The 23,831-nt window shown below is 43.4% G+C and overlaps 2 protein-coding genes across 7 annotated transcripts; both read left to right on the top strand.

The window, feature by feature from the left end:
- Nucleotides 1-667: 667 nt before the first annotated feature.
- Nucleotides 668-16,751, top strand: efna1b (ephrin-A1b). Of its 4 annotated transcripts, none has more exons than XM_061288958.1 (6): nt 668-796; nt 4,527-5,154; nt 8,216-8,542; nt 15,038-15,333; nt 15,423-15,608; nt 15,693-16,751. In XM_061288958.1, the coding sequence occupies exons 3-6, from the start codon at nt 8,445-8,447 to the stop codon at nt 15,812-15,814; spliced, it is 702 nt and encodes a 233-aa protein (XP_061144942.1). In that variant the 5' UTR covers nt 668-796; nt 4,527-5,154; nt 8,216-8,444; the 3' UTR covers nt 15,815-16,751. The 4 variants fall into 4 exon arrangements, with proteins under 4 accessions (XP_061144942.1, XP_061144945.1, XP_061144943.1 ...); XM_061288959.1 differs by lacking the exons at nt 668-796; nt 4,527-5,154 and adding exons at nt 5,935-6,169; nt 6,290-6,376; XM_061288961.1 differs by lacking the exon at nt 668-796 and having other exon boundaries at nt 8,219-8,542.
- Nucleotides 16,752-18,155: 1,404 nt separating this feature from the next.
- On the top strand, nt 18,156-20,968 carry slc50a1 (solute carrier family 50 member 1). Of its 3 annotated transcripts, XR_009715984.1 has the most exons (7): nt 18,156-18,365; nt 18,590-18,667; nt 18,806-18,929; nt 18,993-19,151; nt 20,076-20,195; nt 20,297-20,470; nt 20,544-20,968. XR_009715984.1 is itself a non-coding variant. In XM_061289177.1 (6 exons), exons 1-6 carry the CDS (start codon nt 18,298-18,300, stop codon nt 20,393-20,395), a joined length of 648 nt encoding a protein of 215 aa, XP_061145161.1. In that variant the 5' UTR covers nt 18,156-18,297; the 3' UTR covers nt 20,396-20,968. The 3 variants fall into 3 exon arrangements, 2 of the variants coding, with proteins under 2 accessions (XP_061145161.1, XP_061145162.1); XM_061289177.1 differs by having other exon boundaries at nt 20,297-20,968; XM_061289178.1 differs by lacking the exons at nt 20,076-20,195; nt 20,297-20,470; nt 20,544-20,968 and adding an exon at nt 19,355-19,562.
- The last annotated feature ends 2,863 nt before the right edge of the window (nt 20,969-23,831 follow it).

Here is a 23,831-nt window from a genome sequence, read left to right as displayed (position 1 = left end):
GAAGCAAAGTAACCCAACGCGGCGGTGTCCGCTAGCTTAGTCTTTGTTTAACCCAATGACCTGTCCTCCAGTGGTATCGACTTTAACCTGACCACCCTGAAGGTCGTGTAGGTTTACATGCCTCCACTGTATGGGCGTTGTCAAGCAAAACACCCCTAAAAAAAAAAGTTTGTCGTCATATGAATAGAAAAAAGCGAATAATGGTTTCAGGACACGGCCTGGCGCACATGGTGGGAATCACAGCCAAACATCTCGCACACACCCCATTTTTATTTCATTTGTCATTCCCGACCTCTCATTCTTTGACGGTATGATCCCGGGAATTTTTTTTTTTAGGGCGTAGTGAACGGCACGAGGCCAACACATGGCGGCTTGCAAACTTACTCCCTCACGAGAACATTCTGTTTGAATGAGAAGTTCGGGAACTCCCTCTCTTTTTAACTAAAAGATGTTTAAATAAAAAAAAAAAAAACATCCTTCCCAATCCCCAAAGCCTCTTTTGCGCAGGTCTTTGTGCGTGTCATACTCAATCAACATTGAAGTGGCGAACGCTCCATTGTGCCGGAGGACGCCATCTGCGAGCAGTTTTGAGCGAGAGATGAGACCACCCTCTGAACTTTCTCTCCGTGCCTGTTTTAACTCCAAATGTGACCTTCCAACAGGCCATCCATCACCTGCTGTCAGCAAGTGACTGGATGCACGGCCTCCGCCTGCTTAGGACACGTGGATGCCTGTCGATAAATCACTCAAGTTAAGTTGGCCTCCTAGTGTGCGGGGATGACCCTCAGATGATCAGGTTTGGAATATCTCACCCGAACATGTTGTACATACTGTACATCTGCACTGTAAAACATTCAAACCCCTAGTAACTGTGTCTCATATTTTCCCAAGAAGTTAAAAATAAATCATACGAAAAGTTGAACATGAGTCAATTATCAATTGTTTTTTTCCACCATAAACCCCCAAAATGCTTATTGCATCAATTATTTGGCTCTGCTAACAGAGTGGTAAGCCTTGGTTTTAGCAGCTAGCGTGATATGCTAACTAGCTGACATTTCCTCCCAAAAATAATACGCACGAAGCTAGTTTGCTATTTGGTCATTTAGTGGGCAATCACAGTTGCACAAAATTATTCAAAAATGCTAAATAATGCAAAATGGCGCAATGATAGCCTGTTAGCTTTGTTTGAGTTAGTCTCTTTAGCATTTTTGTTGGTGGTATTCCATGAGCTTTACATCCAAATAGTGAACTGCAATTTTTGGGGCCCACTTTTGGAAATGAGTTAACAAAAACTTTTGCGCCAGACATGAGTTGGGGAATCCATTTTTAGAATAGCAGTGCAAGTCATTACAAGTTTAGAAAATCCATTAAAGTTGCCTTTGTTCGGTCGCTCAACCTCTCACGATGTTATTGAGAAAAGTCTCATCATAGTAACCAGTCTTACAATAACACAAGATCAATTTGAAGATCATATTATACGTATACAGAAGGATCAATTCTGATATTTGCCTTTCTATTATTAGCTCACAATGCTTTCGGAAGGGTAATTTTTTTCCGTCTATCTTTACACGATTTGCTTTTCAAAGCAGTGGTAGTATTGGAAATCTTGTGTAAGACGGCATAATAATCGTAGGTGTGTGGTTGAGTGTGGGTGGAATTGGCTGCTTGGATTAACTGGTGTCTGTAATAAAGACAACTAGTAGTAATGAGAACAATAAAAGACATGTATTTTATTTGTCCATTTGGTGCGTGAGTGTAAAGTGGAACAAGTACTGCGCCTGACATGCAAAGTGTGAGACTGAAATTGAGCATTTGTACAATTATGCAACAAGATTGTCTTTGCCAATGATTGAGGACAAATAATGAAGAAGAGGAGGTTGTGATTTCAAAACACACACACACAAAAGTGAAAATAAAAGCAAAGGCACAGCAATCATATTAGAAATCGTTACTAGCCAAAAAACGCAATACAGTATAATAGGACGCACTTGTGCCACATATCGATCAAAGCAGTTCCGAATCAATATTTATCTAATACGATGGCAATAAAATTGCAATAAAATACATCATAGTCGCCAGAAAGTATTATAAGATGTAATAATGTGCACATATTGCTCCAAGCTTATTTGACTTTTGCTATATTCGTGACATTTATCTCACAAGCTAGCTAGCTATAATACACTTAACTAGCGCGTATGTCAGAGAAAGACAAAAGGATATTTGGTTTTACTTCATGGGCACTGACATCCACTTACACAACTAGCACTGACAAATGCTAACAAAATAATTGTAATAATATTTTGGTCAGGCCTCACTGACCCTCAATTTGCAAGTGTGGTCGTTCTAAACTATATTGGGAAAGGGTCAAGTAATGTGCGCATGCATTTGGAGAATGCTAGCATATCCATGACACACATTCATGCACTTTGACCTTGCACCTGTAACATTTTAACCTCAGCAAGTGTGTGTGTATATGCGTGTGGTCGTATACGCCATTAGCGCATTTAGCAGCGAGGGTTTTAACGTCTTGGCTGGTCCATGTGTTGATCCTTTGGGTCTATCCATAGAAACTGTTAGCATAGCTCACGTGTTTGTGGGTTGTTACCCTGGTGGATTAATGCATTAAAGTCTGACATAATGCAATTACCACATAGCTGAGCGACGTTTAAATAAACTTGGGGATTCGTTATACCCTAAGAGCAACTTATGAGTTCAGGTGCTGATGTTTTTGTGATTATGTCTGGACACCAGTTTGCGTTCCACTTCATTCCAACGGTGTCTTGGAGAGGTCAGGGCCAGGGATTCGTTGGGGGTGGTCAAACGCTTCCACGACAAACTCGGGGGAAGTATTTTTCTGGCCGTGACCTTGAACGCTGTGCTAATATCCTAATTGGAAACATTCCAAAAATGATACTATCATTGCTGTAAATTGGCTTGTATTGTAAATATTTTAACTGTTGTCACTTAACATTGACTATAAATGTGCTAATTAATAGCGGGCTGAGTACAGAGCCTTGTGGCACACCCAGACAGAATGCTGATGATTTGCAATTAAATGAAAACTATTTAGACAATTATCATTATCAATGTGCATCATCATTTCCTATTAAAAATCCAAACATCTTTGTCAAATCTGCAGTGATGTCACGCGAGAGTCGCTGGCAGACGGCGTAAGCGATGCATATCATCGGCAACATATGCACGCATGATCCAGTCGCCATATCGGCATCCACGAGCGGCCCACGCACAACCGCGTAGGCGCCCTCGCACGCCGCCCCCCCCATCGAGGTTTTGTCGGTCCATCTGGGATCATTAGCGCTATGTAATGAATATAAGGCCGAGGCCAGGAGCATGTGTGGAGGGACACAGAAAGATAAAAAGCACAATGGAAAGGAAGGATGAAGGCAGATAATGGAGTTTTTTTTTTTTCCTTTGACAAATGAACTGCCCGAGGTTGAGATTCTCAACAAAGAAGTCGAAGAAATCAAGTCCGCACGGGAACGAATAAAACAATAGAGCCCAAAAGGCAAAAATTGTCGACCGTGTGAGATGTACTTGGTATGTTCTGACCACGGAGTGAACAGAGGGAAAGGATGGAGCGACAGCAGAGACAACAGATGAGCCGAGAGAACAGACAGGAGGGGAAGAAGAAGGAGAGACAGGAGAACAAATGACAGCCGCAGTTAAATATTTCACTGGGAATTTCTTTGGGCTTTTGTGCCTTCCAGTGTGTGTGTCTGTTGACTAGCCGGGTTAATGATTCCTTTGGTGAGAATAGTGAGACACTGTTAGCCCATCGGGGGGGGGGGGTAGCTCATTTACCCCCCGAGGGTGAACAGACGCCTTTTTTTTTTTTTCTTCTCAACTTTATCTACATGTGACTTTGTTTTAGCCACAACTTTAGTATCAAATTCAAAGCATGAATCATGTTTATTTCGAGAGGTGGGAAGTGCCGATACTTAGTAGCCACAGTCGAGTAAATTTTAGCCCAAAAATGTTTTCTTTCAGACATTATCGGTCACAAACAGAAAATAAAAACACACCTAATTAGAATGGAACAGCATTAAGCCTACAAATGCATTCAAAATAATTTGCCGCTGATTTATCTACTCCACTTTGGCACCTCCTTGTTCCACGTCTGTTTATTTCTCACAATTTAGCATAAGTGTGCCTCCCAGTGTGCGCATAGAGGACCACCTGTATGGAGATGAATGTCTACGAGCGGGGGGGGCAGAAGACGTGCGTGCCTTTGTGGTGCCAGAGAGGCAGCAGCTTGTCAGAGTGTGCCGCTATGGGGGGGGGATAAAGGCAGAGGGCGTCGGGGTGACAAGCTGTCCATGCGAACATGAAACAATGCCAAGTGTTAACAAGACTAAGCTAGCAGTAATGGTGAAGATCAGCTGGACAAAAGAAATGCAATCTGTGGCTCGCTGAGAGTCAATAGAAGCAGATTACGCTCCTTTCATCCCACATTCATTGCGGCCTTATGTTGATGTTCCATATGTTTTTTTTTTTTTTTTTCCTAGTGACGTGCAAGGTCGTTCACGGGTGATCCCGAGGAAGGCGATGAAGACGTCGGCAGCCGTGGCACCAGGGCAACACGTCGGAGTCGGAGACGTCATCAACAGGTCGTCTTTCTAAAATTAGAGAACGCTCCCAGGTCCCGCCCATCCTTCATTTATCCATGCAAGCAGCAGCCTGCTTTCGTCCCAAACGCTCTTTTGTCTTTGTGGAGCTTCGGGGTGACACTCAGCCTTTCCACGTGTATTTTTAGCTCCAACAGCCCTTTGGCCATGCAATGTATTCAAGCGTTCACTCCACCTCGATTTGCGTTTCTCTTGTCAGATACTCTCGTGTGTGTGTGTGTGTGTGAGTCATCTATTTTGGTGTTTTTGTTTTTCTCTCTGTGTTTTCTTTTCCCCAACTGAATCACTAAGGTAAAAAGGCCAAGCTACCTTATTTGGTTAACTCAATATTCATCAAGGCAAAAAAGAGTTTATTTTTTATTTTCTTGTTGCGTTTAAAAGAACTCTCCATCTTCATCAAACTTTTTGTTTTTCTTTTTCTGTCAAGGGCATACCAAAAACAACAGGGGAGCGCTGTGACCCCTGACCTTGAGGCCGTCTTAGCCAATCAGAAGCACATGTCCTAAAGGTAAGATAAGAACATGGGCATCTTGAGGAATCATATTTGTGAAGTTTCTCCTGAAATATTCATTTAATCTTTCATCATTGACAAAAAACAAAATAGTTTTATCTAATCGGTAAACGCCAACTCTTCTTATCCGATTCATCGGTAAAATTTCTGCGTCACCCATTTACAGGACGCGGCTCTCGTCACCGTGCCGAGAAGTGCGCTTGCGTGTCTGCTCGGCAGAACTAACACGGCAACACAAATCGTGTGACAAGCATCAGCGTGCACGCACGAGCTGCGCCGAGGTATTCACGTAGGTCAGCGACTATCTGCCTCATCGCCGAAAGCGTTCCGGAGGCGCAGGTTTGACGGGTGGCGCGTTGGAAGAAAAACAAATGTTGACAAAGTGGATCACAAAAGCTCGACTGGTAAACAAAAGTCCTTTGAAATTGTTCCAAAAAAAACAACTCTCTCTTGCCCTGGCGTTAACCTTTGAGATAAAAACACACCGCAAAAGGTGTTTTGTACAAAAGCCGCACGCAATTTGCTTTCATTTCATGGAATTGTACGTTATGCAATTATGAAATCCCCGCGACACCTCCGTTGCCTGGAAACAAATCCCCAGAGAATCAAAACAAGACAGGTTCCGGAAACTTTTACACACGCCAGTCGGATTTTCTGTCATCCTTAAAAACATTTTGCGTGCGTGTTTTTTTTTTAATTTATTTATTTATTTATTTTTATAGAGCAGTTCAGTTCCCCAGCAACCTTTTTGGCTTTGGATCTCCAGAACATTGCTCATCCATGACTGCGTACATGTGTGAAGGGAGATCCCCGCCGTCTCAGCAGAGGCGAGGTGTATTTGTGGGTGGTAAATGTCGAAACGATCCGGGCGGTGTGGTGTTCCATTCCGACCCTGCCGTGTGTCCATGTGTGTGAGAACCGGGCGATCCAATTGCCGCTCGTCTGAACCCTGTGAGTCACTGGCTGGTTCTGGAGCTGCTGGAACTGTATTTGCATTTCACGCATGCCTCAGGTAATCGGTATGCCAGTTTGGTGTTGAGATGGATTGGTTGGCTTTTATTCTATTATGGGATCTCACTCAATGGATCAAAAAAAATAATAATTCAACCTTTTTTTTTTTTTATTGGACCAGAACACAGAGAAAATGAGAGCTGCTCAGCGCCGTCATGAAAAGAAGCGCAGAATTTATACAGTAAATGTCTTTCAGACGTCCTCCGAGGTATTTTACGACTTTTTAAGTTTTAGTCTCCTGTATTTCATACTTATGTGACACTTAAGAATGTTACCTAGAACATTGCCTGTCCACTTAATTCAGGTTTTACGGCGATGTGCAGAAGAACTGGAACGCAACTCTGGAACAGTTTCTTATTGCAAAAAAAGTTTTTTCTAAATATCAACAAATGGGATAACGGAAGGTCTTCTGGGAGCGATTTTTACATTTCGGTTTATTATTGTGGCTGGAGTTTGCTCGACTTCATCCTCGAAGCTCTTTTTTTCATATTTTGCTCCCGTAATTGGGTAAGATTAGCAAACATGCCTTTGCGTGCTAAACTACACGTAGCGCTCAGTATGATACAGTGCAGTTCACTGGCATAATAAAAAACATTGTTATGTAAACACTTCCCAGACTGTGTCAAACAAATGAGCTAGCAGCTAACAAAGTGTCTGTTGGCATTCTTCTAGTTCCTTAATTGACTAGTACCCGTATTTTTCCTCACACGTCATTTTGTGTCATTTTTTTCCCGTCACCAGACTGTAATAACTCCCTCGGTTGTGATTAACACACCACTCCGTGTGTATGAGGGATCCTGTGTCAGAGTAGGCGAGCGTGTATGTACTTGCCCAGCCAAGCCTAAGGACAGACCCCCCTTTCCCAGTACCCTGATACACATGAAAAACTCCTTCATGAACATACATGCCCCCCCCCGCCAGCTGACCCAGGCCAGGCTCCATCCCCGCCCCAGGGAAGTCTTCTCATGCCGGGGCCGCAATTACACCACGGCTTTATCCACTCCATCTGCGACCCTGTTTTCTACCGTCTGGGGACGAGTGCCGAGCACGAGATCAGACTGATAAAAAAAACAAGAGTAATAATTTTTGACTACCTGACAAAATGTAAACAGAGCACTAGCGCGCCTCGACGGCTACAGTCTGGAACTAAATACACTTCTCATCGGGTTGACAGTGTGTTTTTGTAGATTAGTGCGTCAGTAAGTCAGGAGAGGCTAGACGAGGCAGTTGTGTTACAACATCGCTATATGATATAACGGAATGTGTAAAAAGCAAATGCTGTGAGTCAGTGGGGAAATGAACAGATTGCAACAGTGGTGGGGAATAAATGTAAAGCAGAATTCTTGCCTATACCCGGGGTGTCTAGACTTTTGCAATTGAAGGCCCCATTGCCAACTGCTCACTTAGGACAGTGGATTAATTCAATTAAAACACAACCGTGCTGTTATTTGTTGAACCGAGTCCAGTTTTTGCTTAATCCCAAGCAATTAAATATGTTTTGCATATTTTGAAAGTAAAAAAAAAAAGTGTTTATTGCTGCAGTTGGGATGTTTGAGATGTTTTTTTTTTAAGCAGAGCTGATAGTACCAGCACCTTAATAGGACTTTTGGTTTCAGACTGGTTTTGGACTTTACTTTTTTTACGTTTTATTGTCTATTTCTGGCAGGCATATGCTTCTTTTACATTGAATGTGTGATTTTCTAAAAGCATTTATACGTTTTGTAGGGGACTGCCATTTTTCCCGGCTGTATTTATGTTTTCATCCTATTCCACAGACACCATGATGCAGCTAGCTGTTTTTAAATCATACCCACAATCTATTTTCCACAGTAATAGGGATTCCCCAAGTGTATTTGCATTTTTTTGGGGTGGGGCAATTACATGTCTTTTCTTGTTGACGTATTTACGTTTCCATCGTTTTTTGCCGCCTGCATGATGCACTTAACTATTTTTACATCTGACGTCTTGTTGATTTTTTTTCACTACACTCTAATTGTACAACTCCTCATGGTTGTTTTTGTTTTTTTTCTCTTTCTCTCTCTTGCAGCAGCAGCTGGAGGGCGCGTCTGCACTTGCTCCTGGTGGTGGGCGGGGCATGTACACCACTGCCTCTCTGTGATTGGCTGGGTAGCCGAGAGGCGGGGCTACGAGTTGACAAAACAAACGGGAGACGCGCTCCGGTAAACAGTCATTGAGTTTCACTTTCGAGCGTCTGACCTGCTTCGACGAAACCAACTCCCAAGATTCGCGTCAGTTATACAAGCGCTGCTTCAACTATGGATTTGGCGTGCGTGCTGTTTTTGCTTCTGAGCGTCGGGGCTTGGTTCTCCAGCGCCGAGAGGCACAGCGTCTTCTGGAACACCTCCAATCCAAAGTAAGTTGCAACGTGCGTCCGTTGTAAATGCTCTTTCATGTTCTTTAGAGATGTTGCAAGTCTGTTAAGTGTTCTTTTATGTCGCAAATAACTCTCTTTCATTTTTATTTTAAATGCACATTAGTGGCATTCATTTAATGTAAAGCGCAAGTACATCGGAGTTTTTCCCCAACAGACAGGTTCTGCACTAGTAAGCTGTATATTTCAGCGCAATTGCTTAATAGCCCTAAATGGATATTGCAAAAAGAAGCGTCACTAAGTGCTACATCTCGTGCACAAAATGCTGATTGCACCGCTTTGCTGTGGGGCTAGCTGGGGGCAGAAATGTAATTCCAGCCGACCACTCAATAGGATCGATGCGGCTTGACGTGCAGGGGTGCGATTTATTGAGCTTTCGGCGCGAGCAGTGTACAGAGAAAGAAATCAGATTTTTTTTTTATTAGGTTTAAATAGGGTTGAGTCTAGTATGGAAAAATAATCAATAAAAGAGCAAGACGTTATATTACATTAGCAGTGCTGGAATTGACCTTTGACATATGCCTCAAAAGACAGACAAAAGGGAAGGCTAGTGGAAAGTCATGAGTTGTTTTGAGAAGGTTTGCCTGAGTCACACAACACCTGAAGGGGTGGAGGCTCAGGTAAGTTTCAAATGGACTTTGTAACAGTTCCCGCAAAGGCTTTATTGACGATTGCTCTGAAATGCTATCTCAGGCCGTAAATTTGCCACCACTCTGCTCAAATGGTCGTTAAATGTCACAGAAGTAGAAATCATGCACCAACACATCGATTGAACTCGCCCCGACTTTCATGTTGACAATCCTCTCCATCTTAATCCTCAATCTGTGATCAATCGGTCACCTGTTGGCGGGATTGGCTAAATCCGTCAGCAGCCTTTGACGGCGCCGTGACTGCGGATAAGTGATGCTAATTGATTCTCCGTCCCGATTGTACAGCCAGCGATTTGTCTTTGGGATGAGGACGCCGAGCAGATGGCAGCAGTCTGTCCATTCATGTAGGCGAGCCCGCGTGTGTGTTAAAGTGTCCACTAGTAATGATTTAGTGCGTGTGTGTGTTTCTCCATGACAGGTGGTGAGGCATGTTGTTCGCAGTCAGGTCGAGTCTTGTTCGTCATGTGACATGCCTCTTCTTGTTATTGCCAGAGTGGAATCGTGGCATTACCTAATAGAAACTTTTGAATGATTGGAGATTAGTCGCGGGAGCTGCCGTGATTGCGAGCACGTCACGTTCAAATAGGGAGCGCCGATCAATCCGGGCGTCGTCACGGAGACGCGTGTCACACTTACACGCGCACTCTCGGGTGGCGAGAGAGGGCCGGGCGGACTTCAATGTTAATATTAGCATCAGGCGGGCATTCCAGTGCTGCCTTCCATGTCGTCAGCTGTGCGTTTATGAGAACTTTGCTGACTTTTTTTTTTTGCCTCTTTAAACTCGAGACTCCTAAATCCCACCCGCGTATTCCCGTCGGTTGTGTCAGTCAGGACTCCGGGCGTGACGTCTGGCCGTGATTGCAGAGGCAGTCGGCGGGCGGGCCTGTCTGGACACGAGTTGAGCTTGAAGACGGCCAAACCAAAACAGCCCCTCCAGCCAGCTTTCCCCACTCCTGACTCCCCCCTATCTTTCTTTTTTATAGCCGGCCTGTCTGCTCCCCGGGCCTTTTAATCCCGCCAGAAGGAGAGCGCACACTAACATAGATTACAGACGGTTTGTAATCTGACCATCTGACCCATAGACACAAAAACGATCATCTCACTTGGCTTGGCTCCGTGCTATTTTTTTTTTTTATCCGCTCCTATGATGTAACGGGTTTTTTTTTTTACCCGTTTCATTACATTATGTTCCCCACCATCTATGAGGTAAAAATAGCCACCGAGTAATAGTCCTTGCATAATCTCTGATATAGTTATTATACTTGGAAAGCAAGTACAGTACATCGTTGTCCGTTTCCCTTTCTGGGTAAAATGGAGATGAATGGAAAAGCTTCTCCTAGTTTGCTTTTTGACCTAGCCCTGCAGCAGATAGCAAAAAAATACATGACTAATAATAGCCACAAAGTAGCGACAAAGCACTACTTTTGTCTAAATGAAGCTCCTCAGCTCAACATAGTTCCTTGGGGCCAAAACACTATTTTGTCCAAATGTAGCTTCCTCGGCCCCAATGTGACCATATGGTGGCAAAGCACCGCTTTTGTCTAAATGAAGCTCCTCAGTGTTCCTTGGCCCCCACGTAATAGTGAATGCCAAACAGTAAACAAGTTCACTCCGTAATAGATACCTTGGAGTGCAGTACATTAGTGTAGTATGCTGCTAATGACAGAAATGGAGTCATATGTCACCGTCTTTTTCGGAGAGTATACATTAAGAGAAATCAATAACAAGGCGAAGTTCTTGTTGGCCCATCAATCACTTGACTCTGTGATTGTCCGCTCCTCCTTTCTGCTCTTCCTCTCACTTCCTTATCGGTGCTCCAGACTTCCTTCTTCCTCCTCCTATTCACCCCCCCAACTTTTTTTTTTTTTTTTTTCCACAGACCCCTCTCTGTTTTGGCCCTGGTATTTTTCCACTGGAGGTGGACAGGGCACCTCTCGACTCGACATTGTAGTATGTGTGGGCAGGCATGCGTCATATGTGTGTACTCTGCTCATTCACTGCATTTCACACATACTTTTGCAAATCCAGCCTGTGGCCCACCATCGCCCCCTGAAGGCCACTTTTAGCCACGCTGAGTGGTTTCTTCTAGCTTAATTAAATCAGGGATTTTTAATCCAAACATCTTGCTGAATTTATGCCCCATTTAGCCTATTTATGCCTGACAGAATGTGAGAAAGGGGGGGAAAAGTGGGTGGGTGAAAGGATTTAGGGGGCAGAGGGGAGGAGTAGTCTGGGCAGAGGGTGAAACCGCGTGGTGAAAAATTAGCCTGGACCAAGAGCGCTGGTTTATTAAGTCAGCATTAAGAGACGGAACAACCCCGAGGTGAAGACGTGAGGGGGTTGGGCTCATTTGTGAGAATAAAGCGAGGCTAGGCCAAGGGAGGAGAGAGTGGACACTGATGGATGGAGGGGGGGGGGGGGTGGAGATGTTTGAATGAATGATTTTTTTTATTCTCCAAATGTCAAAATGTACATAAAAGCACTGGGAAGAGCAGATAGTGAAGAGAATGAGGCGAAAGAATTGTACTCAAACAAGTCCGGGATGACAATTTGGCGACATTTGCTTGATAGCAAATCAACAATACATTTATATGATTCGTAGTCAATAAATAATATAAAAAATATTTTAAAAAAATACATTGTCTTCAAGGACATCTTTTTTTTTCTAAATTATTTTGGCAGCAAAACTAGTCGAGCAAACTCTGCCGGGCCGCTCCATGTTGTCGCAATCGCTAAATGAACGCCACTTGAGTGACAGAACGAGTAATTATCCGTTAATCAGCGACAGTGTTATTAAAGTCAATAGGCTGTAAGCGAGTCCATCCAGCAGTGGAAGAACCACTGACAGCTCCTAAGGAGGTGGAAATCTGACACACCCGACTGAATTAATAGGGTATTAAATGGGCACATACGAGCACGGGTCCTTAGCGCTAAACTAGCTGAACCGCAAAAAAAAAAATGGCGGTGGCGGGAGTGCATCGAAGGTTCATCTGTTTAGTGTTTCGGTGTTGCTGACCGCGGGTTTTTTTTTTTTTTGCGCGTGCGAAACAGATACGTGTACTGTTGCTGCTGCTGACTCGGGGGGGCCCCCGTCGGTGTGTGTGCGCGAGAAGCATAGCAACCGTGAACTCTGACCTTCTGACCCACGCGTTCCCCAGTGAAAGAGAATGTCAGTTGTTTGACCCCCGGACCAGCCAGTCAAGTGCTCCGGGGACAAATGGAAGCACTGTAGTACGGTCAGGGTGAAACGGAGACAGGGCGGAGGAAGGAGAGGGAGGGGATGTGGAAAAATGTGGCGGCAGAATGTGACAACGGTGAAACAAGCTCTCCAAATGTTCCATTGGCGTGCAAACATTGCCTGGTGATGCAAAAAGCTCATTAGTGCGAATTGACCTAGCTCTGCCGCAAAACAGTCGACCTTAATAAACAGATGTGTTCGGGAGCCCGCGGCATGAGTTGCCCTCAATTGTCATGCTGGCGCCGGGCGCTTTATTTCAACGCATTGCTCCGACTTGGCGCAATGCTGCTGACCCAGGAGCCAACGTAGCATAGCCATGTTAGCTAGTTTAACATATCGCTCTTTAAAACATATCGCCGCAAATGACTGAAAGAATAGGCTCAGTCACCGGTTCGCTTTCACTCACTTTATTGAAAAGCAGTAAGAAAACAAACAAACAACTAAAAAAAACGCTTTTATTCACGAGGACGAAACTCACTGGCTAACGGGCTAGCTAGTAAACAATCAGCTAACGCTACGTGTTATGCCCAAGGCTTGGTCCCGCCTCTTAAATCCCAAGCCCGATTGAACAAAAACATTATCCGAACCTCACGTGTATGTTATTTTGATTAATAATATAAAATCAATATACCAAAGTAGTTTTTAACTGCAACCTTTCTGAAGTCTGCTCCTCTCTCTCTCTCTTAATGAGACTAATGTGGGCCTTCAGAGCACCTTCCCATGAGAATCGCTCGCAGGAAAACCTGGGCTAATTGGGTTTTGCAACAACGCCAGCCCACACACACATAAACGCACACCTGACACACACACACGTACACAAAATGCAGGTTCAGTATCACGTTAACGCGACTCTCACCCCCGTGAGAAGTGTCAGCCTGTGGCAAGCGAGAGACGAGAGAGCTTTGATGGGCCAGATGTAAAAGGGCGGGAAACCCGCCGCGGCCCTCGGGAACATTTCATCCGATGTTTTAAAAAACAAATGAAAACCGCCGAATCCGCAAATGCTCACAATACATCATCATAAACCTTTTCCGATTGTTGCGTCATTCGGATACGTTTCAAAACAACTGCCAAATAGTTTAATTGTGAGAAAAGCGCGCTCATAAATTGAACACATCCGCCGCAATCATGGTAAAGCGAAGGCTCCACGGGGAGGGGGGGCCAAGGTGCCGAGGTTGGAGGGGCCCCCGGAGCCTTGAGGCCTGCACGCTATGGGGAGGGGAAGGCTATAATTACACCCGATTCATTTCTCCGCCCCTCCTTTTCTAGTCAACTCATCGGCCCCAGACCGCTTAACAGCTTTTAATTAGCTCGGCTATTGGAGGCGCCGAATAAAAGATGACTTTTTTTTCTTCCCCCCCCCAACCCCCCCACCCCCTTAATGATAAATGGTGTTAATGGAATTGGCAACACTATCCATTTGCTCCGCTTTAGCCAAGCTAGAAAACAAAACTTTAGTTAGTTGAAAAAAAGTTGTAGTACGAAGAAAAGGGCAACACAGGTTTAAACTTGAAACAACAAAGATAAATATAATAGAAAGAAACAACAAGGCAACATTTCATTCTTGTTTATATTTTGAATGTTTGAGGAAAGAGGAGGGGGGGGGGGCGAGCGAGCAACCTAACAAGTTTAGAATTGCGCTCGGCTAACAAAGCATGTTTTGACTGGCGGGTTACGGCTAACGCACACGTATGCACACATGCCGAGGCAGGAAGGAGGGGTTAAAAGCCCGTGATTGGAGCCACTGTGTCTGCTTAGGCCAGGGGGTCCGAGAAGGAGCCGCAACAACAGGAGGCGGTTTGGAGAAGAGGGGGTAAAGAGGCACCACGTCCTGCGCTTTGATGCTAACAGACGCGCAAACACCACACGGGAGCCACTGTCGCTTTGGTTCACAAGCATGTTTCAATTCGAATTCAAATCACACCTCGACTTTATTGGTGTTGGTTTTTTGATTATTTTTCTTGATTCGACTGCCAACCAAGTTAATATCTTTGACGTCTATAACCGTCAATGGCACTGAATGAGTTCAAATAAAGCCCCCCAATTTTTTTTTTTCCTTCAATTTTTAGTTTGAATAATTTCATTAGCTTGGATTAACTACAGTAACCTCTGTCGAGACGCAACCTTCGCGACGTCAAAGTGGAGACGGCGGCGAGGCTTGAAAAGAGCCGTAAAACCCTAAAGGGAGGATGAAGATGAAAAGAGAGCAGGAGGGCGTCAGTTTGACTCGACCCCGCCCCCTTTGTCTCCGTCTTTGAAGGAGCAAAGTGGAGAGAAACTGTTTTAAAAAGAAAAAAAAAAGTGTGTGTGTGTGTTTTTTTTAAAAACAAAGTGTAGGTGTGTGAGCGGAACGGCGCCAAGGCCGAAACGAGTCCGACCTGACTTTGACATTGTCACACTAATTTGCGCTTTCTATAACAAAGCCGAACTTGCACAAACACACGTGCAGCAGATGCTAAGCAGGTGCGCGTTGGGATTGCGACCGGCGTCTTTAAACCTCGTGATTAGTGTCAACGCGCTTGCTTGCAATCCAAACATTGGTGAGGCCCTCCGTCATTAAACGCGCCCCTCTCCCTTCTCCCTCCTCAGCTTCCTGTGGGACGACTACACGGTGGAAGTCCGCATCAACGACTACCTGGACATCATCTGCCCGCACTACAGCCACGGCGAGGTTCCGCCGCATTCAGCCGAGCGCTACGTGCTCTACATGGTGGACAAGGACGACTACGACGTGTGCAAGCCGCGCTCGTTCGACCAGCTCCGCTGGGAGTGCTCGCGACCCTTCGCCCCCCACGCCCCCGAGAAGTTCTCGGAGAAGTTCCAACGCTTCACCCCCTTCACCCTGGGCAAGGAGTTCAGTCAAGGAGAGAGCTATTATTACATCTGTAAGTATTTGTACCAGAAGTGTTGCTCAGTTTTCAAAAATGTGCAATTTGGGAGGTTGAAAAAATAATCCCGTGCGCTCCCCCGTCAGCCAAGCCGATCCATCATCACGGCCAGGATTGCCTGAGGCTCAAAGTGGACGTGGCCGGAAAGAAAGGCGCGGGAAAGAGTCAGACGGGGAAGTCCAAGGCTGAGACGGAGAAGATCTCGGACCCGTCGAAAGCCAAGTTTGTCTCTTCCGGCGGAATTCACAACCTGTCCAATCGTCTCCCAGCAGGTGAGGCATCCATCAGAAGACAGTCGATTCTATTTATTTTTTTTCCCCACACACACTCACTTCTTGTTTCTCTCGTGTTCCCAGACGACCCAACGGCCATGGAGCCCAACGTCCAGAGGAGCGTTGGAAATTCAGGAACGCGGACCGTCTCCTTCTCGCTCTCCTTGACGCTCCTTCCCGTTTTGTTAGCAGCGATGCTACACTGAGAAGAAAAAAAAAACATTGCAAAGCAGCCCAGTGCTGGTCACCGGGGTCATGGACACTTTTTTTTTTTTACAACGAATACAGAGCTTTTATACAAAGACAAAGCTGTGAGCGTGTGTTGTGAATGTGGAGTGTAGATCACTCCAAAGAAAATGACCTCCATTTTGTTTTTTGTTTTTTGTACTATGATGAGCATGAAGCAGCATTTTCCGTTCCGAGCAATTTGTTATTGATGTTTTCATACCACTCTGTAGGTACACGTCCAGTTCCTGCGTCAGCCGCCAACTGATTATTCTGGATGTTTTGTTTTTGTGCCGTTATTGTGTAGCACTCATCTTCGCAAGCCTCAAGTCAGCATACCACTTTTCATTCAGGGACGACATCAAACACATTCGGTTCAATACTCTGACCATTTGGAAATTGTTTTTATTAGATGTTTTAAATGGTCATTTCATTCCTTTCTCCAATTTGTACCACCCTGAGACTAACTTCAAATACTGCTGTGATGAGCAACATTAAAATAACAGTAGTGTAGTAGGTCTAAGTGTTCTTGAGAAAAAAGTTCTTGGAACATGCACAATTTGAACTGTGAAGGAAAATGTGGGAAATTTAAGAAGAAAAGAAACTGTTCTTGGGCAGGACCACTCTACTGGAACATCCAAAATGAACTAACAATATGAGAACATTTTAAAAATGGTCAAATAAGTGCAATGTTGTTTAGTCAGTCTTGTCTTGGTACATGCTTGCAGATGCCCGATCTTGCCCCCCCCCCCCCCTCCTGACTTGTCAAGCCTCAAACTGAAGGGACTTTTTGAAAACATACACTGTACAGTCATTTTCTACGTGTTTATATGTACATTTGTACATAGAAAAAACTATTAAGATATTGTTTAAAGATGTGAAAACTTAATGGAATAAACAAAAGTGTTGGAATAAAAATCCTGTCTTGTTTTTGTTTTTTTTCTTCTTCCCCATCTCGTTTTGGCAAATGGCAACGCTATCCCCCGACGATACCTTCCAAGCCCACCCACGGGTCTTTCCCAACTTCTCCCGGCCTCGGGCTTTTCCACGACTTTCATCCCGTGTGTCGGCAGTTTGCTCTGGCTCCCGTTTCACAGACTGCAAACCAAACACGGCTGGTGGGGGTGGCCGCTAGCAAGCGGGTGCGAAGGTGTCACTCTCGCCTCCTCACTTGCACCCTTTTTTTCGAGGCCCTTTTTCGCCTCATTTACTGCTCCATGCATCCTCTCTGCAGGTGAGAACGCAAGACGTGCCCACTCGTCGGAATGAAAGACAGGCCGTCGAAAAACCTCAGAAATGGCTGAAAACTGTCAAAAATCGCTATCCTCTGTAAAACCCAGCAATGTATACTTTACATACCAAAGCAGAACATTGCTTTTATTTACTTTTCCACCATCACATCATACCTGCTTGGTACATACCAAGAACCCCATATGCGTTAAAGCAATGATGATGTCATCGAGCACATAATGTCAATCATTCATCCATTTTCAATTCTACGTTAGGGTCATGGGTGAACTGGAGGCTATCAGAGAAAAATGTCTTTGTGTATGGACAAAATGAAAAAGGAAGGGGGAAGTCTGTGATACAGTCAAATAGAACAATAACACAAAGACACCACCAAGGGGGCAAACAAAAGTAAAATGTCAAATGAAATGTCAAAAATGAAGCAAAGACAGGAAGGGAGAAGAAATGACATGTGAAGAAGGGCTGTTGCTAAAGGTCAAACTTCAGACTTGTTGTCAGGGTGACTGGATTGGCTGCTCTATAATAAATCTGATAATGTCAATTGATACCTAGAATTCGTTTGTAAAAGGAGCATTTAAAAAAAAAAAAGATCATTATCTCTTGTATTAGATTTTATGAAATGCACCCATTGGTAAACATGTAAGGAAATATTCCAAAGTCCAGATTTGGTCAAATATTGTTTATTTCTAATAGAAAGGTTATTTTAGTTATATATTTCGAAATTTGATCAATATTGTTCATTTATTAAATCAGCGAAAACTTATCATCATTATGACGTCAGGTGTATCTGTTTTAGCGCACCATTGGACGACGACGCACCACGTGATTTGGTAAACAACCAATGATAAACATGTAAGGAAATATTCCAAAATCCAGATTTGGTCAAATATTATTTATTTCTAATACAAAGGTCATTTTAGTTATATATTTCGAAATTTGATCAGTTATAGAAAACGAATGAAATATCGTTCATTTATTAAATCAGCGAAAACTTATCATCATGATGACGTCAGGTGCATCTGATTTAGCGCACCATTGGACGAGCACGCACCACGTGATTTGGTGACCAACCAATCGAAGCGCGACTGATTGCAAACACGGAAATCCAGCCCGACGTGGGGTGTAGTAATTTTGCTTTTCACGACTCTTTTATATTCGAAAAGCAAATATTATACTCTAAATAACAAATATAGTTATCCGTTTTAAAATCCTTTTTATGGATTTGCTGCATCTTTTATCATGGGCGTGCATCGTGTTTACACTTGGGATGTTCTCGACTGGGCTGTAAGTAGACGTCTGTTTTTGCGGCGTGGCAAACTTTCAGCTCTTTTCTATTCAAGTAATCATTTTGTCCAAATATTTTGAACATTGCGAGGTGAAATGTCTTTATTAAATGCGTTGTCAACTTGTTGCACTGTCAGTTGCAGTGATGAAGATTGACGAGATTAACGTTTGCATAATTCCCTTCATAATTGACGTTGTCTTGATCTTTGTATTTGTGTGTGCAGGGTCGACCTCAAGAAAATGCAAAAATCCAAGAGCACCGACAACATCCAATTTCTGCCTTTTCTCACCACATGTGCCAAGTAAGTATTGTTTGAGGCATTTGCTAATCAAAGCAAATGAAAAAAGTCATAAAAGAAAGCTTTTAAGGCAGACTGTCATGAATTGTTTCTCCTGTCGCCTTGCCCTGTTCATCCTTTCCATTGTTTTGGTTTCCACAGTAACCTCGGATGGTTCTACTATGGGATGCTGAAGCGCGACCAAACACTTATTGTCGTCAATCTTATCGGCGCTTTTCTGCAGTCCATCTACATCCTTGTATACTTCAAGTACACAAAACAAAAGGTTAGCATAGCATCATGTTTGCGTGTTTTGTACGTGAAGCTTGAGGCCATTTTTTTGTTTTAGAAAAATGTCCTGTTCCAAGTACTTGTCATTTCAACGGTGGTGACCAGCGCCGGGTTGTACTTTTCATACCTCGCTCCGGGCGACCTGGTGCTAAACCAGCTCGGCCTCGTCTGCAGCATGGCCACTGTGGGCGTGTACCTGTCCCCCCTCGTAGACCTGGTAAGAAACTTGTACTTGGGTCATTTATTCAAATATAGCAAAACTTTAAACATACTGATCCCTAGCGTCTGATCCGACACTCCTACACCTGCGTGTTTATGTCGAAGCGAAGAGTCAGTCGTCATGGGGCCCATCACATGTCTTCTTTCCTGTCGTGCTTGTCTCTGATCCTGTTTGTCTCCTTCCCTCCATCTGCCGCACAGTCAGAAACGAGCCCGTGGCTTTCCTCCCATTCTTCTCCTCCTCATCTGCATCTTCCTGTTATTCCTTCACCGTTTGGCCCCCATCCCCTTGGAGACGCCAGGTTGACTTCTTACCCTAAGAGTGCGTTGGCATTTGGCAGCCGCTAATTAGTTCGAAATCCTCGCTTGAGTGGTTAGCTGCTCAAACTGTTGCCATTATGAAACTTTTATTAAAGGTACAGATACTGATTGAACAAGTAACATTTCATTATTTACAACTAAGGTTTAATAACCTCAGGTAATATTTATATAATTAAAAAAATATTTATTTTTTTTCATCAAATGTGTCATATGTATGTTTTGATCCCGAATCAGATTTGATTTTTGTAAATTACAACTGTCGTTCCCATATTACTTTTCTGAAACCTGATAATAATAATAATTTTTCTGCAAAAAAAGATTTAACATTTATTCTCCAAAGATTTTTTTTTTTTAAACCAGGAACATAAATTTAAATAGTGAATGCCGTAATTATTAATTGGCCGACGGTATTTTTGTTTTTCCAACTTTTCGGGCTGAATTGACTTCTCGTCTACTTACTCCGAAGTCCTGCTTTGAACCTGCTCGCCTCCCACAACCTGTTCCTACTTGCTCGACTTGTTTACAACCTTCTCGTGGGCCTCGTCTTTGTTGAAACCATTCCTCGTGTTGAAATAAGCACGTCTGATTGCGTCTCATTCAGGTAGCCATCGTGCAGAGCGGCAACGTACAGCGCTTGTCCTTCCCCCTGACCGTGGCCACGTTCTTCACTTCCACTTCCTGGTTCTTCTACGGCCAGCAGCTGGATGACTACTACGTCATGGTACCACACACAATTACGAACCTTCATTTATTATGCCAATCAACAGCAAATCAAAATTTTCCAATATTTGCGAATATGATTCTCCTGCGTGTGCATTCTAGGTCCCTAACCTTCCTGGAATTCTCACTAGCATCATCAGATTTTATTTGTTTTGGAGATTTGCCCACGTCAGCCCCACCTATAAGTCCATGCTGGTATGATCATATCCAGCAATGGACATGTTACACAATGAGAAAGGGCCACTGCGGGCGACGACGTCTATGATCCACAAAGTTGTAAGTAAAAGTATTTATATTCCAAAGGTGTATTGCAATACTTAAGAAATTTAATTCAGGTCTTTTGTTAAAGGTCTCCCCTTTAAGTGCCTTGCGTTGGCTACTAGTGGATATCCTGGACGGACTGGGAAAAAAAAAAAAGTTAAATAGTAAAACCGCAGAATTTTCAAATGGTCCCATTTGGCGGAAATCTATTCAAGTGGATTGATTTGTTTACTGCGATCCAAAGACTGCGTTGTTTGTAGGCTGCTATTTTGAAGAGGGCGGACACGTGTCGAGCGTTTCCGCTTTGCTTCTGCCGGGAAAACAATTTTTTTTTTTAATTCTATTTCCTCTTGTGCCTTTCCTTCTTACCAGAACATATCAGTGGCAGTAATTATGTATTGTGTTTCTATGACGACTGTTTACATCGGCTATTTTTGAAAGCTTTTTTTTAAAAAGTGTAAAATGGACCTAAGTATGAATGATGACTTTTTGTCAATAAATAATGACAAAGTGCCCAAGTGTTTTTTTTTTTTTTTTCAATCTAATCAACTTTATGCTCATCAAGAATTACATTATGGGTCACATCAATTTAAAATATGCATCTTGGGGATGTTATTGGTATTCCAATGGTCGCAACAGCGCCCCCTAGAGCCCATCCCCTAATTGTAAAAGGAATTTGTCTGTGTGTGTATAATACAAAGCTTGCTTGATAGTGCGGTGGCGCGAATGAGCTTGTTTGTGTGCGAGTGTGTTGATCCAGAGAGGCCAGTGGTGGGAAAGGCCACACCAGAGGTTCTCATCCCATGTGTGTGTGTGTTACATGAATCCTTTTCCTGAGCTCAAACAGCCCTGATACAACACACACACACACAACACACACAGACACAACACGGCATTGTGCTGCTGAAGTGAGTGAAGGTGGGAAACAAATGTGGCATATTGAACGGAAGACGGGCCATGAATCAAAGGCGGACATTTAAATGGTCGCTTTTTGTTTGACATTTAAATAGTGAATGTCAACAAACAAGCACTTTTTGACGGGACCTTAGAGTGCTACAATTATGATGTTTTCCGGATCACTATTCTTCATTTAACCACTAAAGCAAATGTGTATTTTTTTTTTAAAAATGATAATTACCGTATTTTCCGCCCTATAAGGCGCACCTAAAAACCTAAAATTTTCTCAAAAACCAACAGTGCGCCTTATAGCCCGGTGCGCCTTATACATGGACCAAATTCCGAAATTTAAACTGGCCCAAAGCATTGTGTCATGAAAGTGGCCCGCTGAAGACTATGAATCATAACTCAAAAAGACTATGGATCATTATTTTATGATTATAAAGTAATTTGTTTCCGTCTGAAGTTGAAATAAAAAAGATAAAATGGAGAATGATTTGATTTGGATTAAAAATCTGACATGATGCATTAATGGTGCGCCTTATAGTCCGGTGCGCCTTATATAAGGATAAAGTTTTAAAATGGGCCATTCATTGAAGGTGCGCCTTATAGTCCGGTGCGCCTTATAGGCCGGAAAATACGGTAGGTTTGCAATTGGAAAAAAGTAACATGCTGTATGTATTTAAATTCATGACCGTTAATACCCATAGTCTGCTAATAAAAATACATCAATCCAAATCCAGTAATTCTTTCTATCTGTTTTTACACTTTTGTAGCAGTTTTGAATATCTACATTTCTGCAAAGTTCATTCAAGTGGCAAATCATTAAACAGTGTAGATCCACGTGCACACGATAGCTTACATTTATAGCGTGTGAATAAATTGGGCTGTGTGGGGGGGGGGGTTATAGGGTGAGTGAAAGCACATTCCTTATGTGCAAAACAGCAGCTGGGACAGGTGTGCATATACTGGGAAGGCCTGCGTGGGTGCACCGTGTGCTGACTAGTGTCCGCTAACTGTGTGTGTGTCATCACTTTGTGCAAGCTGCACAAGGTGCTTCTTGCATAGGGGGGCCCCAAAATGCCAGTCAGCTCATGTGTGTGTGTGTAGTCTACAAGGAGGCAGGAAACAGAGCCATCCTGTTTGCAAGTCGAACTCATTGTTCAGCTGATTGTACTCACCCCCTCCCCTCCCTCGTCGTCACTCTTACTCCACTACTACACACGCAACAAACAAACCCGCTGTCGTGTTTACTCGACTGCAAGCGTTGTAAACGTTCAAGATAAAGGCCGCCATTGTCCCTTTAAAGGCAGAGGCAGGAAATCGACAAAGCAACACATGTACACTCGTCGCGTGGAATTCCAACACACAAATACAGTGAGCGATATAAATCTTCAGCTGTGTGCAGTTGTCACTTAAAGGAACTTTGCTCCACATACATTAAGAGGGAGAAGCTTCTGTGTGTGTGTGTAAATGTGTCCTCAGGGCGATGCACAACGCGCCAGATTGTTTTACCACCTTCCTCCTCGTCTTGCTGGTATTTTGGCGGCCTTTGCGAGCGGAGGCAGGCGACGGCGAGGTGACATGCGGACAGGCGCTCATTAAGCTGTCAGGGCAGAATGACGGCCCGCCTCTTGACTGCCTGCATGCACACTTCTTCATTTCATACAAATCATCTGACACGCTCATCTCGCTTAACACTGACGTCTCAATAAACTCACTTGGATTTACTCACTTGGTTTTTCCCCGTGATGTAATAAGCTTTTTTTCCCCCACTCATTGTAAATTGCAGCAGGTTTCGGCCTTAATGGAGGGTTAATGTTTTTTAAGGCAAATTATGAGACACGTTTATAACTACTGCCTGCCTCAGCACGCTTCAAGTTTGTGGTGCGAGAGAAAGACGGAGACATATACAGGCACTATATGTTGAGAAAATGCCCTGAGGTAAAACCAGTTTGAGTACAGCATGTTTCTATGCTTGCAAGAAAGCACGTCATGTTGTTGTTCCTGCAAATAATTCTTGATTTTTTTTTTTTTTTTGATCAGCGTACAACTATAACAAATGGCTCAATCAGACAACTCCCAGTCGATTGTGTTCGTGAGAAGATTGACTGTCTTTTTTTTTTTTTTAATATATGATTCCACAGTGTGCTCAATCATTTATGGTGCAATTTTACTAAGAAATTGATGAAGGCAATTCTCGATTTATATAGTCGTGAGAAAGAGTTGTTGAGCTGTAAAAGCATGTTTTGTTTATTGTAGGTGTAACCAAGATAAAAATATTACGAAATCTTCAGGTGAATATAAATTCAAAACGTGTATGATTTTTTAAAGTATGTTTATCAGTAATTATGACGTTTTTCGATGTAAGGTGATATATTGTGTGATGTTATTGAATAAAAAATAATTGTTTTGCATAATTTATATTTAAATGTGTTCGTATATAGTACATGAAAAAAAAAATGTTTTATATCATTAG

This window comes from Syngnathus typhle, linkage group LG10 (genome assembly GCF_033458585.1).
Source record: "Syngnathus typhle isolate RoL2023-S1 ecotype Sweden linkage group LG10, RoL_Styp_1.0, whole genome shotgun sequence".
Lineage (NCBI taxonomy): Eukaryota > Metazoa > Chordata > Actinopteri > Syngnathiformes > Syngnathidae > Syngnathus > Syngnathus typhle.
The sequence above is the reverse complement of the archived record's forward strand: the minus strand, read 5'-3'. Positions and strand labels throughout refer to the sequence as shown.